Source organism: Triturus cristatus, chromosome 7 (genome assembly GCF_964204655.1).
Source record: "Triturus cristatus chromosome 7, aTriCri1.1, whole genome shotgun sequence".
In the NCBI taxonomy this organism is placed as follows: Eukaryota; Metazoa; Chordata; class Amphibia; order Caudata; family Salamandridae; genus Triturus; species Triturus cristatus.
The window spans coordinates 744,950,958-744,970,220 of record NC_140590.1 but is presented as its reverse complement, the minus strand read 5'-3'; the positions used below and the strand labels follow the sequence as shown (position 1 = coordinate 744,970,220).

Sequence of the window (19,263 nt, the reverse complement as noted above, 5' to 3'; positions counted from 1 at the left end):
AAGCCGGATCGGGACCCCACAGACCTGGGCTCCTACCGCCCGCTGGCGCTCCTTAACACTGACTGTAAGATCCTGGCTAAGGTGCTGGCGGAGCGCTTGGCGCCAGTGGTTGCACACTTAGTCCATGCCGGCCAGAATGGGTTTGTGCCAAAGCGCAGTACGTCCTTGAACCTGAGGAGATTTTTCAGGGTGGCGGCAGACAGTACACGGGAGTGGCCCAGGGCAGGCTGCCTAATATTAGACCTGGAAAAGGCATTTGATTGCCTTGAATGGTGGTATCTTTCGGCACTTCTGCTGCGCTTTGACCTTGGCTTGGAGTTTCTACAACTGGTGGGCCTCCTTTACAAAGACCCTAAGGTGCGGGTGCGACTGGGGCCGTACATATCCGCCGCCATACCGATCTGCAGGGGAACCCGGCAGGGATGCCCGCTGTCGCCGCTCCTGTTCGCTCTGGCGATGGAGCCCCTGGCAGCAGCTATACGACAGCGGACGGCGGCTGGCATACCACTAGGGGACACTGTACATCAGGTGTCGCTTTACGCAGACGATCTGTTGGTGTATGTACGGGACGTTGACGACATTCCACCTCAGCTGGCCCACGTCCTGCGAGATTTTGCCGCCCTTTCGGGGCTCCGGGTGAACGCCAGCAAATCCTACCTTTACGCGTTCGGCGAGGGGCGGCAAGACCCTGGCTATGTCTTAAACGGCACCAGAGTACAGTGGAGGGGTGACACCTTCCGATACCTGGAACTCCGCATATACCGTCAGCCGGCAGACCTAATTGACGGTAACCTGGGTAGGGCCTTCACGGCCATTAAATCCCAAGTGCGCTTCTGGAACACGCTTCCGCTCACGGTCACGGGAAGAGTGGCACTGTCCAAAATGGTGGTCCTCCCGCGGCTCCTGTACTATTTCGCTAACCTGCCTTTTTACATCCCGGCGGCCTTCTTCGCCAAGCTGTCGCAAACCCTTAGGGACTTCATCTGGGGAAATAGCCGACACAGGTTGTCCCTGAGGAAACTCTACCTCCCGACGGATCAGGGAGGGTTGGCGGCACCCTGCTTCGAGCATTACTACCTAGCGGCCCAACTGCAGTGGATAGCGCGCTGGTTGGCGGATAGGGGTCGCGAGGACACTGCGTCCATGGGCCCACCGTATACACTTGAGCAGCTGTTGGTGCTCTTCAACCCGGCCTCCAGAAGTACAACCCCAGCCCCGCTCCTCCTTGCGGTGGCGTATCGCTGTTTCCGCAGAAGCCTATTCCTTACTCGGCACGTACTCCCGTACGCGCCAGCGCTGCCATTGGAAGGTACCCCCAGTGGAGTGGAACCGCTTACCGCCCTTGCACTTACACAGTGGCGAGAGGCGGACATCCAGACCCTAGGAGATCTGTATCGAGACGGAGAGCTCCTCTCGTGCGACTTGCTGGTGGAGGAAGGGGGCCTACCGCCCGGACAGTTCCTGACCTATCACTCCTTAGTATGGACTTTGGGTGCTCGGTGGGGAGATATGGCCGTGGAGCCCGGCCAGCACCCTACTATACAGTACTTGCACGTCTTGGGAAGGGGCTGCCACCTGATTAGGTGGTTCGCGGCATCGTTGCGGACGCACACGGCGATTTCCCTAGAACCGCTTAGGCACAAATGGGATGCGGACCTGGGGAGGCAGTTGACGGATAAAGATTGGGAACACATACTGAAAAGTCCGGTGCGCATCCCTAGAAACATGCGCCTCAGACAGATACAATTATTTGTTGTCCATAGGGCATATCTCACTCCCGCGGTTCTTAACAGTTACTACTGTCACGCAAACGCACAGTGTCCTAGATGCTATGGGGCTGCTGCAAATTACACTCCTACTGGCGCGCAGTTCACGACTCCCTGCACACTATCACGGGAAGGGATATATCCTTCGACTGGGTGGTCTACCTACTGCATCACTTTCGTAGGACGAGCACGACTAAGGTGACGTCTCGGTTCCTGGATTTAGGGCTCGCGGTTGCAAAGCGCCTCATAACCAGGCGGTGGAAGGCACAGGACCCGCCCCACCCGCGGGCGTGGGGGAGCTCACTCGCTGCATGGGCCGGAGCGGAGGGGACTGCTATTAGGTGGGAGGAGACACTAGGGTTGAGGAAGAGGCCCATAGCCGCGCAATGGGAGGAGATGCTTCAGGCGCTCAGACATGCTGAGGTGGGGGATGGGAGGGGTGAGCAGGGGGGGGAGGCGACGTCAAGCCGGGCAGCGGAAGATCCGCCGGAGTGACCCCGTAGGGTTCCACACACAACACGCACCCGCACTGGGTGAGAGGGGACAATGCACCCGAACGCGTGATGGTGTGCTGCAGTTTCGTCAATCAATGCAATCGGGGGAGAGGGGGACTACACGGGGGCAGGGATAGCGATAGGCACACTGGAGCTGGTCTACTTTTGAGGTGGTTGCGGGTCTTTCTGTTTGTTTTCTAATTGTTTCTGGACAGTGGCTGCGGATTCGGCTGCGGGACTCACCGGGATATCCTGATGAGCCCACGCGGGGGAAGGCAGGACTGCATATATCAATATTTGAGATTTCTGCCTCATTAGGGGTTCAATGCAGCTGGGCGGAGTCCATCAAGCTACGACCTAATTATGTATCTTTTAAGTGCGCTATGCACTGCTGTTATACTCAAGGAGCTCGTATGCTACTGTACCGAATATCTGTATTGGTGTTTGACAAAACAACAAAATTAATAAAAACAGATTAAAAAAAAAAAAAAAAAAATCAGGAGCATCTGTTTGTAATATAAATGGTTTGCTAAAGTCAGGAGAGAGCAGTACAGGATCAATGGTAAGAGCGGTTTTTAATTTCTATAATTCTCCAAGGGCGGTTACAGGGGGGTGTTTAAAGATAGGGGGAGAAACAATTTTCTTGAGCATATCCGTGAGAGGGGCACACAATTCAGAGAAGCGAGAAATGAACCATCTATAATACCCCAAGAGGCTCTTAATTCTCTTTTTGTTTTTGGGAAAGGTGTTTCAGTTATGGTTTTTATCATCTCTGTTTGGGGTTCTATAACATCCTCTACAAGGAGATAATCCAAGTATTTGAGGTTTTGGTATGCAGTTTTTGACTTTTTGGCATTAATATGGAGGTGAGCATGTTGTAGCTCAGGCAGGATCAAATGATGATTAAGGTGCTCTGACCACGTCTTGCTATAAACAACTATGTCATATAGATACGCGGAGGAATACGCCTGGGTTTTTTATGAGCAGGGTATTCCTGAGTCTCTGGAAGGTGGTGGGCCCCATGTAAGCTGAATGGCAGGATAGTAAATTGATATAAGCCATCAGGTGTAGCGAAGAATCTTTTTTCTTGATCGGCAGGATTTAAAGGGGCCCGCCAATACCCTTTGTTTAAATCAGTGGTACTTATATAGTGTGCCTCGCCCAGTTTCTCGATCATCTCCTTTATTCTCATCAAGGGATACCCATCCAGTTTAGAAACCCGATTTACCGCCCTGAAGTCTATACAAAAGCATAGGCTGCCATCAGGTTTCGGGACAAGTGCAATAGGCGAGCACTAATCGCTCTTGGATGGGACCATTTCAAGAATTTGTGGTACTGTCGCTTGAAGGGCCAGTCTACGTGTTTCAAAGATATGATAGGAACATTGTTTGATAAAAACTTGCTTGTGTGTTGGTATGGTATGCATGGCTAACTGGGTTTTCCGAGGTAAGTCAGAAAGGATGTCTGAAAAGGATGTTAATACTGTGAGGAGCTCTTTTCTTTCTTCCCCAGAGAGGGCGCTGTTGATGTCATTACTACCTAAAGTGTTTTCTGATTTTTCTACAGGTATCACTGAATAGTCTTGGGGGGAGGTCACAACCATTTTTTTGAGAGGTTGATGTGATAAAGTTGTTCTTATTTGGAAGAAAGACGGCGCTGATATGTAACTTTTCCTACTTTTTTAGTAATTTCATAGGGACCTTGCTACTCTCTTTATTTTGTGTTGGATGAAGGTAAATGAACTAGGGCCTGATCCCCAAACGCAGGTTTCCTCCATTGTTTTCCTTTGTCATAGAAAATCTTCTGTTTCTGTTGACTTTTTTCACATGTTTTTGTGAGCCAGCACTCTCAGCTTCCCTATCTAAGACTTAAGCTTCTTACTATAATATAGAAAGGAACTAGCCTCATCTTCTGCATCTCTTTCTCATGCCTCCTTTGTAATCTCTAAGAGTGCACGTGGTCGTCGCCCAAAAAGAAGTTTGAAAGAAGAAACACCTAAGCTACTTTGTACTTGACTGTAATTTAAAAAGAGGAAGGGGTAGCAACTGGTCCCAAGTTTTCCCATCCCCAAACAACATTTTCTTTAGAGTTAAATTGAGACTTCCATTATATCTCTCAACAAGACCATCTGTCTGGGGATGGTACACATGTTTAATGTCCAACTACTTGCATACCTGCTTCATTATTTTTGACACAAAAGGTGTTCGCCGATCTGTAAGGATTTACTGGGGATATCCCATGTGTAAAAACACCTCTATAGGGTCGTGGGCAATGACTTTAGAAGAGATAGCTCTTAATGGAAATGGCTTCAGGATATCGTGTAGCATAGTCAACTATAACTGACACATTCTGGGACTGCCTCCTCGGGAAGAGAGGGGGCCCACGTCCCCCAACAGACGGGCGCGGAGGATCACGTGGAGCTGAGGAGGCCCGTGGCGGAGTGCGAGGAACCCAGGTGGGGACACACGGCATTGCTGAGAACGAGACCGGCGACGAGACGGACCCCCCTGCCTCCTCGGGAAGAGAGGGAGCCCGTGCCCCCCAGCAGACGTATCCCGACCGCAACCATGGGGAAGCCCCGGGGGACCCAACAGACGTTGGTTCCCGAGACGGCCCCAGAGAAGATGCCCAGGGCCCACTCGTGGGTGGGCGCGGTGGTGCCGCCGCCGGACTCCTCGGTGTCAGTCAAGCTGGACCAGGTTCTGGCCGCCATAGAACACTCCAGAGTCTCAATGGAGGAGCGGCTCGGAACGCTAGCGACGGACATCAGCCTTATCCGTGACGACCATCGGAAGCTGGTGGATAGAGTGAAGGACGGAGAGAAGAAGTTGGACGACATACAGCCAACGCTCGATAAGCACCAGCAGACGCTCCAGGAGGTGCTACATCGCCTAACCATCATGGAGGAGCGGGCGGACGATTTAGAAGGGCGCTCAAGACGCTGCAACATTCGCGTAATAGGGCTACCTGAAGGAATCGAAGGCGCGGACCCCCTGCAATACTTAGAGACTTGGGTAAAATCCTTCACTCCGGATAAGGATCGCTCCGCATTCTTCTCTATGGAACGAGCCCACAGGGTCCTGGCCCGCAGACCACCCCCAGGGGCGCCCCCGAGGCCGCTGCTCGCAAAGTTCCTCCACTTCCGAGACAGAGATGCGGTGCTACGCGCAGCACGAGTGGCGGGCACCCTGCGGGTCGACAACCAGCGTGTTATGGTGTTCCCCGACTATGCACGGGCAGTTCAACAACAACGGGCCTCCTTCCTGAATGTAAAAAGACGGCTGCGCGAGAACAATATTCAATACTCCTTGCTTTTCCCGGCCCGCCTCAGGGTGGTCTACGCCGACTCTACTGTGTTTTTCACGAATGCCACGGAGGCTCAGGATTGGGCGGATCAGCACTGCACACGACAATCTAGGGCAGAGATCACAAGAGACCCGCATCCTGGGCCTCCACGATCCGGAAAACGATCTCAGCGGCGCCCACGTGGGGGCGTGAGTGGCAGAGCTCGTACACGCACCCAAGACTCTCCTGACCTCGAGCAAATTGTGAAAGAACGGAGGGAGGCATTGCAAGCGGTGATCGACCTGCAGGCATCCCCTCTACCGGATGACATTGACCGACCACCGCATATCTTTACCTCGGAGGAGGAGAATGACAGTGATGGGACAAGGACGGGGGAGGACTCCATGACGCCCCCCGTGGTCACTCCGCAGACGGCGGACCTCATTCTAGATGAACAATCTGGCTCCCGAGCGAAATAAGAAGGGTCTCTTGGAACTACCATTGAGCCAAAATGTACTTTCTTCCACACCTATTGAACGCCGGCCCCAACCTCGTAGCCTACTATAGCAGGTGCAACGTCCATTTTTCCTACTAAAGGCCCGATTCGTTCCTGGCCCGATGCGCATGCACCGCTGCCCCCTTCTTATATTGTTGCATCCCCCTTAATTGGGTAAACAGGTTTGGACGCATCGTCCTTGATGATGGGTCCCAGGCATTGGGGAAGTTCCCCGACCCCATTTGTTCCGTTGTATACCCCAGTTGAACACTTTTCCCACCCCCCACTTGGAATGACACAGATCCAGCCATCTCCCACTTATGCTTATGCGGCGTTGGAGGACACAGACACCCATAGCCAACTGGAGCGACCGAGATATGCGCACCTCCATAGGCGTAATCCCTGCGCTTTGCGAGCAGACACAGAACATGACACATCATACGCCACACACGGATGTTACCATCCTCACCCTGAATGTTAGGGGGCTTCACACTCCACGCAAACGATATGCGGTGTATTCCTACGCGAAGCGTCACAGCACCCCGATAGTCTTTTTACAAGAGACACATCTTATTGCAAAGGAGGTCGGGAAACTACAATCGAAATGGAGGGGTCTCATGTGTGCCACAACCTATTCTGCATATGCACGCGGGACGCTGGTCTGGGTGCGACCGGGAACTCCCTTCCAGGAGCTGCGGAGGGTAGTCGACAAAGAGGGTAGATATGCGCTACTGGAGGGTCTGCTAGACGGGCAGGTAGTACTTCTCGGTAGCATTTACGCCCCTAATGTTGACTAAGACAAGTTTTGGGACCACCTTACAGGGGTCCTTGCCCCATTCGCCTTTATACCCTGGGTCCTGGGAGGAGACTATAATTGCTCACTTGACTTGAACCTTGACCGGTCGGACCCGCCTCCACTGCATTCCCCGGCGCATAAGCAAACGGATAGATTCCGGGCTTGGATTTCGCACTGGTCGCTCACCGATGCCTGGCGGATGCGCCACCCCCTGGACCGCTTGTATTCCTTTCATTCCATCCCACATAACTTGCGCGTCCGACTGGACCGCTTCTTATGTACGGCGACTATATTACCCAAGATCACTCACACAGACTACTTGGGCAGGATCATATCTGATCATGATGCTCACATTCTCCAGTTACACTGGCGGCCCCCACACCCACCGGTCCCCCCGTGGCGTTTACCGCGGGACTGTCTATCAGACCAGATCTTTTGTCACGATCAGGGAGGTAGCATCCAAGACTATTTCACGCGCAATTCAGGGACAGCATCATCTAGGTTAGTGGAATGGGATGCGTTTAAGGTGGTGGCCCGGGGAGAGTGCTTGAAACAAATAACGGGTGTTAAGCGCGTACTAGAACAGGCCCTCACTACAGCGGAACACCGCCTGGCGACCCTCACCAAACGGGACGCTGCGTCCGAAGAGGAGACGCGGTGTATAGCCGGAGCAAAAACGGCCTACCAAACGGCCTCCGCGGATCTGCGCAGGTACAACTTCCGCTCATATGCTACACGGATGCATAGAGAGAGGGACAAGACAGGCACTCTACTGGCGTGGTTGGCCAGGCAAGACACGGAAGTCAAACCCATCACCGAGATACTGGACCCTGGGGGGGTGTTAGTGCGCTCCCAAGCGGAGATTCTGGGGGCCTTCCGCGACTACTATGCTGAGACATATAGCGACCCCACCTCTACTCCGCAAGAGGTGGTGGATCGCTTTCTCGCTACTTTATCTCTCCCAACAATCACGAGGACAGAGAAGGAGACCTTAGACGCCGTAATAACCTCAGCGGAGGTGACACGGGCCCTGCGTGCCCTGGCCCGAAATAAAGCACCGGGGCTGGATGGGTTCCCCCTAGAATATTACACGACTTTTTCGGTGCACCTAATCCCTCGGTTAGTGGAGGTGTTTGCGGCGGCGCTGAAGAACGGAGAACTGCCGAAATCTATGCGAGAATCCGTGATCGTGACATTCCTGAAACCACATAGGGACCCGCAGCGAATGGCCTCCTACCGTCCAATATCGCTATTATCAGCAGATTGCAAACTCTTCGGGAAGACATTGGCGGATAGATATGTCCAAATTATACGCTCTCTGGTTCACCCGGATCAGTGCGGATTTATACCCGGCAGATGTACGTCCCAAAATATACGCCGAGTCTTCCACATTCAGGATCAGGTACGGGGGGTATACCCTCGAGCGGCCTGTCTCATCTTAGATCTCGAGAAGGCCTTCGATTCCCTCACATGGCAGTTTCTGTTCTCGGTGCTGCAGCGAGTAGGCATTGGGCCCACCCTCCTAGCCTATACGCGCTTACTGTACACTGGATTGACCTCGCGGGTGCGCCTAGGCCGATACATATCGACGGAGTTTGCGGTTCGGAGGGGCACGCGACAGGGCTGCCCGTTGTCCCCTCTGCTTTTTGCCCTGGCAGTGGAGCCTCTGGCCATACGACTCCGGCGGGAAGGGGAGAGCTGGGGCATCCCGATCGCAGGCACGGTGCATAGCGTTTCCTTATACGCGGATGACCTGCTGATCTATGTGCGGGACATTACGGACGATCTGACGCCCCTTTGGGAAACTTTGGAGGAATTTACTGCGGCCTCGGGATTACGGGTGAATTGGGATAAATCCACAATTTATCCACTGCATCCGGAACTCCCTCCGCAGGGGGTTCACATAGGTGCTCAGCGAGTGCCCTGGAGCGCGGAGGCCCCCCGATACCTTGGTATTCGTCTCTACCACTCCTCCGCAGATATGTTCGGGGGTAACCATTGCAGGGCACTGGCGAGTATTAGAGCTACGATCGGATTTTGGAAGAGCCTTCCATTGGCCCCAATTGGGAGAGTGGCATTGGCCAAAATGATCATGGTCCCGAGATTGCTGTATTTCTTCACCAGTCTACCCGTGGTCCCGCCCAGAACTTTCTTCCGGGACCTAGACTCCCTTCTTAGCACGCTCATTTGGGGGTCCGCCAGGCACAGAATAGCCCTGACAAAATTACAACTGCCCACCACGCAGGGTGGCTTGGGAGCCCCATCATTCGAGGCCTACTTCTTGGCAGCACAACTGCAATGGCTGTCTCATTGGACAGCAGACAGGTATAATGTGGAAACGCATGCCGTCGCAGGACAGGTATCGGTTCCGGAGATCCGTCGCTTGCTCCTCCCTGGCACACGCCCAAAGCCCACATACCCTTTGCAGGTGTTGGTCGCACGTAAGTGCATGTTGCGGATACACCGCATGTCCCCGGGGACCCCGTTGTACTCCCCTCTACTCACCCTGGTAGGATGGCCCAACCGGGAGCACTACTACACAACTAGCGCGCTTTGCACATGGACGAGGTGTGGCTTAACGGAGGTGGCGTCCTTTTTCGAGGACGGGCAACTAAGACCGTTCCTTAGCTTAGTGGAGGAGTACGAGCTTCCCCCAGGACAATTCCTGCTTCACCGTCAGCTCCTGAGCAGCTTCAGACCGCATCAGGACCTCAGTAAAGGGGAACCACACACACACCCAGTGCTCCACACGATCCTACACATGGGAGCAGGTCGCCATCTAACTACATGGCTTTATAAAGCCATACGGGAATTGACTAATAAACCATTGGAGACCCTCCGGGCCACCTGGGAGGCGGAGATCGGGCGGGTGCTCCATGAGGGGGAATGGGAGAGAGCCTTGAGATACCCTAAGAAGGTCTCCAGAAACGCACGTTTTAAAAACATCCAATATTACATCCTACACAGGGCCTATCTAACACCTGCACGTCTCCAACGATTCTACCCCGACACTCAGTTCCTATGCCCCAGATGTCATGAGCAAGATGCAGACTTTCGACATATGTTTTGGAGCTGCTCCGTCATTCAAATTTTCTGGCACCACATTCACACTGCTTTGGGTACCCTCGCTGGGCTAACTTACATGAACACTTGGGAGGCCAGCGCCATAGGCATCTTTCGCGTAAGTAAGCAACACAAGGTGCAGACGCGCTTCCTCTCCTTAGCGGTGCTCTTGGCCAAACGCAGCATAGCCATGCATTGGCGTTCCCCCGCCGGCCCCCCGTTGGCGGCGTGGGTGGGAGCTACGCGCAAATGGGCGGCGGCGGAGGAGGAGACACTACGGGAGGAGGAGGTGAAAGGGACCCGCAAGCATCCTATCTCAATGGAATGGGCCATGTTATTGTACCAGTTTGGGCAACTCTCCCCAGGGGCGGACCCACCAGACGACGCATCTACACAACTAATCCAGGGCACACAGTTACAGGCCCTACCCCCCTGATTCCGTAGACACCCAACCACAGGAGCTCTTGACAAGCCTTAGCTTCAGGTACACTATTGCACTTCTCGGGCGCACCGACTAGGATAGGCAAACATAAGTATCAGCGGTGCCTCACCATCACGACGCTACATTCCCTCGCCAGTGTAATTGGACATATTCCTCCATATCCATTCCCTAGTTTATGCCTATGTTAAACCCCAGTTCCTTTGCCATATATGGAACCCGAGATCGCAGGATCTAAACGTCAGGATAACTGTATGCATTATTTATGCTTCCTGGTGACGAATCATCAATCAGTACAGTTGTTAAACACCATTACAGGATGTATGATCGGATACGCTCACCTGAAGAATATGAATTATGTACAATGTATGAAATATGAAAATGGCAATAAAAATAAGTTTAAAAAAAAAAAAACTGACACATTCTGGGAACTTTTTGTGGAGCACGGTAAAGGCCCTATAAAGTCATCCCTGTTGTATCAAAGAGTTTCTCTATAATAGGTAAGAGCTGTAGGGGCATAAGGGGTTGGTACGGGTTTTTTCTTTTACATAAGGCACATTCATGGCGATATTGCTTGGTTTGTACATATATTCCAGGCCAAAACGAATTCTGCAAAATGGCTTGATCTCGAAACTCAAGGGGGACTGAAAATTGGGAGTGTGCCCAGCTTTACCAAGGCAATAGAGGAGGCCTTTCTGTATGATGAAGTGGGAGGTAGATGGGGTTAGGGGAATCCTGATTAACTTTGGAGCTCTGCCAAGCATTAAAGAGAGTACTATCATTCAGCTAAGCAACCGCTTGTCTAACACCCATTGTTCAGGTGTAAGTACAGTATTGTGGACAGGAGGATTCCCCTTGATTCTTTGGATTTGAGACTGGTTCACGCTTGTCAGATTTTCGAGCAATAAGTTGATAAAATAAGGGCTATCTGTTACAAGAATTATTTTTTCAGGTAAACAAGGAAGAACCCCAACTTCAACTAGGGCTTGATCAGAAGCCTTAGTAAAGGTTAATTGTGCTCTGGGATAGAATTTAGTTTCAACATGTACACAGCGTATCTCCACTGTTTTATTTGGGAGGGATGTACCAACTCACTTTTAAGCACGGACTGTCTGCACCCTGGGTCTAGTGAAGTGGTAAACGGTATACCATTACATTTTAAACTCACATAACATTGAGGCCCTTTTCTTGGGCATAATGAATGGATCGGGGTACATCGCTGATATCCACTGGCTCTTCTTCTACCTTCTCCTTTCTCTTTTTACAGAACCTAGCTATATGCACTACCCCTCCCCCCTGTGGGAGTCTTGTTCTGTTTTCTTTCAAATTTGTGATGGGATTTGGTAAAAGGTTTAGCTGTCCTCTCTATGTCTAGGGGACATCCTCAAGATTGAGCAAGCGCAAACATAGTAGCTATTTCTACTGCATGTACTAATGTTAATCCTGCATGCTGTCTTAGCCACTTCTGAGTTTGGAATCGTAATACTTCCAGATATTGCTAAGGGTACATTTCTTTCATAATTTCCTCCTTAGTGGGATCTAGGGGTTTCAGCTACCGATCTGCAGCACTGTCTTTGGGGTATCTCCTCGTGCCCCTCTTTCTTTTCGAAATTTAGCCTGTGGGTTTCGTTGTCTACACCTAGACAATCCATGATGACTTTCTTGACTTCAGCATAGGTTGATGTGCTATAGCTGTTAGCAATTTGGTATGCGTCTTGTGCTTCCCCAGTTAATATGGGGGCCAAATAGAAGGACCACCTATCCTGTGGCCAGGTACTGGCTCGAGCTGCCTGCTCGAAATTTTGAAAGAAACCCACTGGATCTTCACCAGTTAAATATTTCTGTTGGGGAACCATAGCACCCAGCATGGCAGGTCCCAGCACTTGACCCATTGCCGCAAACATTTGGGTTTGACCTGCCTCTATTTTGATCAATTACTCCCCCTGGGAATGTATGGCATTAGCAAACACTCTTCGATCAATTTCAGCATGTTTCATGTTCTTTTCGAGGGCCCATTCCCATTCGTGCTGACCCTCCCATAATTGATGCTCAATGTTTTCCATCTTCTAACAGATGGCCTTATGCCCGCATTCTCCACCACTTGTCAAAGGGGGTGTCAACGTTAAGGTAAGAGATTGATTATGATACCCAAATACAATAGACTGTAGTCTTCTTATATACAGTTCTTTTTATTGTAGTATAGATTCACGCAAGTCAAATGGCAAAACGTTTCTTCTTTTCTTGTTCTCAGGTCAGGAAGGCCGGAACCACCATGGAGGAAGTATAGCCCTTGGATTGAAGAGGAAAAGCCACAGGTAAGCGTTTCTTCTTATTTTAAGACTAGGCATAGGGGTGATATGTTTGTGAGGAAGAGCACCACTTCATATCTAATAATCATGTCCTACCATCATGTGTGTCTATTACGTTCTAATAGAAGAAGTTACTTACCTTCGGTAACAATATATCTGTAAGAAACATTAGTTAGTTATAGATTCCTTACCTTAGAATTGCCCCCAGGTGTCAGACTGGATCCGGAAAGTTTTTTCGTCAGCAGTACCTTTGCGCGTCGGAAGGTGGCGTTGGTCGGGTCTGTCATCGGTGTCGTGGTTGCCGGGATGACGTCGCAGCAGCTACTTAGACGCCACCCTCGCGCGTTGACATCAGTTCTGTACACGACTTTCCGCGCCAGAAACGTAGAGCCATGCAAGACACTGCCCATTGGTGCACAAAACTAGTGCCCTGAAAGGATATCCTTAATCCTAGAAATCAGTTCGCAGAACGGGGGGGATGGGTGGGGCGGTAATGAATCACTAACTAATGTTTCTTACAGATATATCGTTACCAAAGGTAAGTAACTTGTGCATCTGAAAGAAACACGTTAGTTATATATTCTTTACCTTAGAATAGATACCCCAGCAATACCAACCCCGGCGGTGGGTCTGCGAAGTAAGATCACACCAGAAAGTCCTGGAGAACAGAACGGCCAAAGAAGCCATCTCTCCGGACTTGGCTGTCCAGGCAGTAATGTTAGGTGAACGTGTGCAGCGATGCCCACGTGGCCGCCTGACATATGTCATTCAGAGGCACTCCTCTTCCCAAGGCAGTAGTGGCTGCCGTCGCGCTGGTGGAGTGAGCGTGTAGCCTGATTGAAGACTCCTTTTTAGCCTGAGAGTAACAAGCCTTAATACACAACACGACCCATCAGGAAATGGTGCATTTGTGTACAGCCCGACCCTTCTTTGCACCCACGTAGCCAACAAAAAGTTGATCATCCACCGGAACTGTTTTGTGAGATCCAGATAGAAGGAGAGCGCACACTTTGGGTCCAGATGGTGGAACCTCTCTTCTTCCTTTGACGGAGGCGGAAAGAAGGTGGGCAAAGTAATGGTCTGCCCGATGTGGAAGGCAGTGACCACCTTAGGAAGAAAGGATGGACGGGTCCTGAGAACCACCTTGTCCGGATCAACAGACAAGAAAGGAGGTTTCGAAGAAAGAGCCTGGAGCTCACTCACCCTTCTAGCAGAAGTGATGGCTACCAGGAAAGCAGTCTTTAGAGTCAAGAGACATAAGGGACAATTATGAAGCAGCTCAAAGGGAGTGCACATTAAATAAGTTAGCACAAGATTAATGTCCCACTTAGGCATAATGAAAGGGATTGGAGGAAAAATATGTGTTAAGCCTTTTAAGAAACGGTTAACTACCGGAGACTTGAAAAAAGAAGGAGGAGGTGGCAGAAAGGTAGCCCTTGATAGTGCCCAGAGCAGAGCCCTGCTGGGCTAAAGAGAGAAGGAACCAGAGTACTTCAGAAAGAGGGGCAGAAAGGGGATCCACAGCCTTTGCTGTGCACAATGCCACAAATGTATTCCATCTGCAGGCGTATACTGTCTTTGCGGAGGGACGCCTGGCTGCCAAGATTACGTCCCAAATTTCGGAAGGCAGGTCAAAAGACGTCAACTGCCGCTGCTCAATCTCCAGCCAAGGAGGTGGAGTCTGGACAGTTTCGGGTGGAGGACCGTCCCCTGCTGCTGCAACAGAAGATCCTCCCGAAGAGGCAGTCTGCTCAGAGGATCGATGGCCATGTTGAGCAGCTTAGGATACCAGATTCTTCGTGCCCAATCCGGAGCCACACGAATGACTTGGGCCCGGTCGTGCCTGACCTACTTCAGCACTCTGGGCAGAAGTGGTATAGGCAGAAAGACGTACAATAGACAGCAAGTCCACTCGCGACAAAACGTGTCGCCGAGCCAATGCCGCCTTGGAAATTCCAACGCGCAGAATTGCTGACTTTGCACGTTCTCTTCGGTGGCGAATAAATCTAACCAAGGCTCTCCCCACAGCTGAAAGAGACCTAGCACCACCTCCGAGTAAAGACGCCATTCGTCATCCATCATGCACCTGCGGCTGAGTTCGTCCGCCCTGGCGTTCGGAAAACCTGCCAGGTGTTGAACCACCAAGGAAATGCCTTGATGTTCCAGCCATGTCCAGAGACAGAGGGCCTCCTGACATAGGATCCACGACCCCACCCCGCCCTGTTTGTTGCAATACCACATGGCGGTGGTGTTATCCGTGAACACCTGCACTACTCTTTCCTGGACAGAGGGAAGAAATGCCTTCAGTGCAAGACGAATCGCCCGGGGCTCCAGAAGGTTAATGTGAAGCATGGACTCTGCCAGAGACCAAAGGCCTCTGATCTCCGCATCTCCCATTTGGCCGCCCCATCCCAGAAGGGAGGCTTCCGGCACCACAATGTGGTCTGGTTGGGGAAGGGAGAGGGATCTGTCATTGACCCAATCCTGGTTAGTAAGCCACCATTGCAGTTGTCAAGCAGTGCCCTCCGAGATCTGGACGCAATCGGACAGATTCCCCTGATGCTGCGCCCACTGGAACTTCAGGTCCCACTGCAGAGCCCGCATATGCCACCTGGCATGATCGACCAGCAGGATGCAGGAGGCCATAAGGCCCAGCAGCCTCAGGGTCATTCTGTCCGAAACCCGGGACAGAGGCTGAAAGATCAGAATCATAGTCCGAATGTTCCCGAATCGCTGTTCGGGAGGATAGACCCGAAACTGCGTCACGTCCAGAACTACTCCGATGAAGAGGACCTTCTGAGAGGGAATCAGGTGCGACTTCAGCACATTGATGGAGAACCCCAGCATATGCAGGAGGTCGGCCTTAGTCTGGAGGTGGAAAACGACTGCCTGGGGCGAGCCCGACTTCAACAGCCAGTCGTCACGATGGGGGAAGACTGAAACCCCTGATCTGAGGAGATGAGCTGCGACCACCGCCATGGGTTTCGTGAACACCCGAGGGGCACTTGTAAGGCCAAAGAGGAGCACAGTGAACTGAAAGTGCTCGTGGCCTACCATGAACCGCAGGTAACGCCGGTGGGCCGGCAGTACGGGAATGTGAAAATAAGCATTCTGCAAGTCCAACGCTACCATCCAGTCTTGCGTTTCGAGGGGAGACAAGACCTGAGCAAGCGTCAACATTTTGAACTTCTCCTTCCAGAGGAAGCGATTGATGTCCCTGAGGTCAAAGATAGGACGCAGGCCCTTGTCCTTCTTGGGAACCAGAAAGTAGTGGGAGTAACAACCAAGACCTACTTCTGGGACAGGAACGTGCTTGATGGCTCCCTTGGCCAAGAGAGCCGTAACTTCCTGCTGGAGAAGGGCCAGATGATCATCTGACATGCGGTGGTATCGCGGTGGCATGGCTGGAGGGGTAGTCTCAAATGGGAGGGAGTAGCCCCTTCGGACTATTTGCAAAACCCACCTGTCCAAAGTGATGGTGCGACAGTGGTGGAGGTGATGGAGAATCCTGCCGCCCACTGGCGTTTGATGGGCCTGAAAGGTCGGACTAGGAGGGTTTGGAGGCTGCCACAGAGGGGGTTGGTGGACTGGTCTGCCTGCTGGACCCCAGAACCTCGCAGGTTGTTTCCACGTCCCTGGCCGAGCGAAGGCTGGGTAACTTGCTGCGGCCTGTGGCCCTGGGTGGGACGTTGTGGGGCACCCCTTCCGTAGCCACGAAAGGAGCGAAAAGAAGACTGCACCAGACGGGAGGAGAGGCCCAATGATTTGGCCGTAGACCGTGAGTCCTTGAAGCGCTCTAGGGCATTGTCTGCTTTGTCGCCAAAAAGGCGACGGCCATCAAAGGCCATGTCCATCAAGGTGTTCTGGACATCCCCTGAAAAGCCAGTGGACCTCATTCAGGCATAGCAGCGAAGAGCTACTGACGTTGAAATGGTCCCGCAAAGCATTCGGCATTAACAACTGATAGTCGGAGCACGACTTAGAGTCGTGGTCGCACTCCAGGCAAAAGAGGCACACGCGGTGCGGATCCATCACCGACATCAATCGGGTACAGGAACCGCAGGTCTTAAAACGGGGCATCCCATGTGCACCTGTTCGGAGTCGGAGACTCTAAACAAAAAGTCAACAAAAGTCGAGAAAAACGTAGTGAAAAAATGACTGAGGTACCGCTCTTCCCGGATCTGCGATGACTGGCTCAGAAAAAAAAAGAACTGATGTCAGCATGCGAGGGTGGCGTTAAAGTAGCTGCCGCGACATCATCCCACCGACCACGACGCCGCAGCCGGCCGCGGAGCCGACCCACGCCACCTTCCGACACGCAGAGGTACTGCTGACGAAAAAACTTTCGGATCCAGTCTGAAGCCTGGGGGTAATTCTAAGGTAAGGAATCTATAACTAACGTGTTTCTTTCAGATATGTTATTTTTCAACCTAGTTATGCCTCACTAGGCCCTGATAAACATAGGCATCAACAGAAACCGAGAAAAACAAAAGCTTAAGTCCTGAAAAGGAATTACTCGCTGGCTTCCACTTATAGCTGGTGTACTCTTTTATAACATCATAAACTGTTTAAACTGGTGACCCCTCTAAGATCCCAGCCTTTGCGTTCTCCCTGTGAGTCATTTCACAAACCCTACTTCTCCCCAGTAAACGCCCACGTACCTGGGCTAGCAGTGCTCCTCCAGGAACGTGGCAGGGTGGCTCAAGGTAACAGTTACCTGCTGGTGGTTTTCCATCTTCTGCACTTGCTTCTCCGGCCTGTGTCTCCATGCAGTTCCGCTAAGGGATGTCCTCTTGCGTTCCTTGAGCTGCTTCTCTGCTTGTTCCTCTGTCGGGTCCGTCCTCTCCAAAAGTGTTTTTTTTCTGACAGTGACATGTAATTCCTGTTTCGGAGTGATTTCTCTCTCTTCATTGGGTAGCTGTGAAGAAAGGGCTCTGTCTTCAGAGGCCTGAGGTCATGCCCGACTTCTCACGGGATCATTGTAGAAGACTTAAAGGGACAGGCGTCCCATTTAGACTATGGAAAAAGTAAAAACGCATCCAGAGATGCGTTAATCCAGGGGAAGGGCTAGGTTCTGGAAGCCCCCCATACCCGTCACCGTCACACCAAGGTGTCCAGCCTTTTGGATTCCATATCCGGTGGGAAGGTAGAGAATGTACCAGGATTTACTCAGGAAGTGGAGGCTTGGACCACTAAACTCTCTGGGGTAGGGTGTTGGGTGAAGAAAGAGGGGTCCCCCTGGGATGAGGCACTGGCAGCGGGTAATTGTCCTGTCCTCAGGAGCCCTTTTGTAGGGTTTAGACCATGCCCCAAGCAGAACCTCTATAAGGGCTTCATTAAATGGGAGAAGCAGTTCTGAAGGGGTGACCCCCGGTTAAAGCACCTCCGTCAGGATGTTAATATTTACAGCTACAGAGGGCAACTGAAGGTCAAGGACCTGAGTCACCCTCTCACCACCATAGCAAATGTGGCACCCTACCCTGTAGCCACAGTAGGAGGAAAGACATAGCCAGTGTCTGAGGAGGTACCCAAATCACTGTCATCTGCCAATTCTTCACAGCAGTCCATATTCGGGTACAGGGTCTAATATTTTTCAGGGTTCAGTGGCCACTACCAATCTTCCCCAAGTCCTAGCCCATATGATAAGGCCTCAGGCTCTGATCAGGAGGGTACAGCTCCAGTGGGTGCCAGAGTCTGCATTGGAGGTTGCCCCTCCATCTCTGTGTCGGAGTCAGGGATAAGAGCATCAACAGTGGGACCAGCATCATGGAAACTCGAGATGGCACAACTTGTGCGGGTCTGGATCTATCTGCAGATCCAGAAGGCCCAGCTGGTGCAGAGGGCAAACCGGTCAGCAGTGAACCAGTAGGGTATTGCTTCAAAATCAGCAATTGGTGAGCAAGCAGGAGCTGCACTGTTAACAGGTAAATTCCACATGAAGAGCTGCTAAATTTTAAAGCCCTATAACATTATCCTCTGAAAAAATTGACCATCTTATCCATAAGCTGTCAAAGTATTAAGGCCTTAGCTGTCGAGTTACAAATGCAAGGAAATACCAGTTGCAGAATTGTAGGGATTGGATTGGATTGAGAGTTAAGAATACTAGACCTTAATACCTGCTCACAAAACATTTAGCCACAATTAGTTATCAAAAATCTGTACAAATCAGCAAGTTCATCTTAGTAAGGGAGGTCACCTGTTTCTGATACTGACCTCTTTGTTAAAGTTAACACTAAGAAGTTGAGTCTTAGGATCTCTCACGATAATAGGCTGCTGTAGGTTAAAGCGACTTTCTTCATCAACGTGGTCTGTCCACTTAGAAAAAGTATTCTCACTGTACTTTTGCAGCAACACCATCATTTCTTCATACTTGTTGAATACCAGTTTAGCCTCATCACCAGACATGACACTAATTAAAGTGACAGAACACAAAAAGCCTAATCAGTAAACATCTCTAATCCCTGTCAGATAGGATTTTACAAATTTTAAATCGAGTTTAGCGTTTTATGCATTATTATACATCCATACATGCACAAATCTAATAATTTCCACGTCTTCACATGTGAAGTTATTACATTGCAGTCATAGTGAGAGAAACATTTACATTGTATGTTG

The 19,263-nt window shown here is 51.3% G+C and overlaps 1 protein-coding gene across 2 annotated transcripts in view; it reads right to left on the bottom strand.

Moving 5' to 3' along the window:
• DNAH17 (dynein axonemal heavy chain 17) overlaps positions 1 to 19,263 on the bottom strand; it is a 14,992,541-nt gene that overhangs the window by 12,649,065 nt on the left and 2,324,213 nt on the right. For both annotated transcript variants that reach the window (XM_085617470.1, XM_085617471.1), the window contains one exon: positions 18,862 to 19,057. In XM_085617470.1, the coding sequence (XP_085473596.1) occupies positions 18,862 to 19,057 (196 nt within the window). The remainder of the gene's footprint in view (positions 1 to 18,861; positions 19,058 to 19,263) is intronic.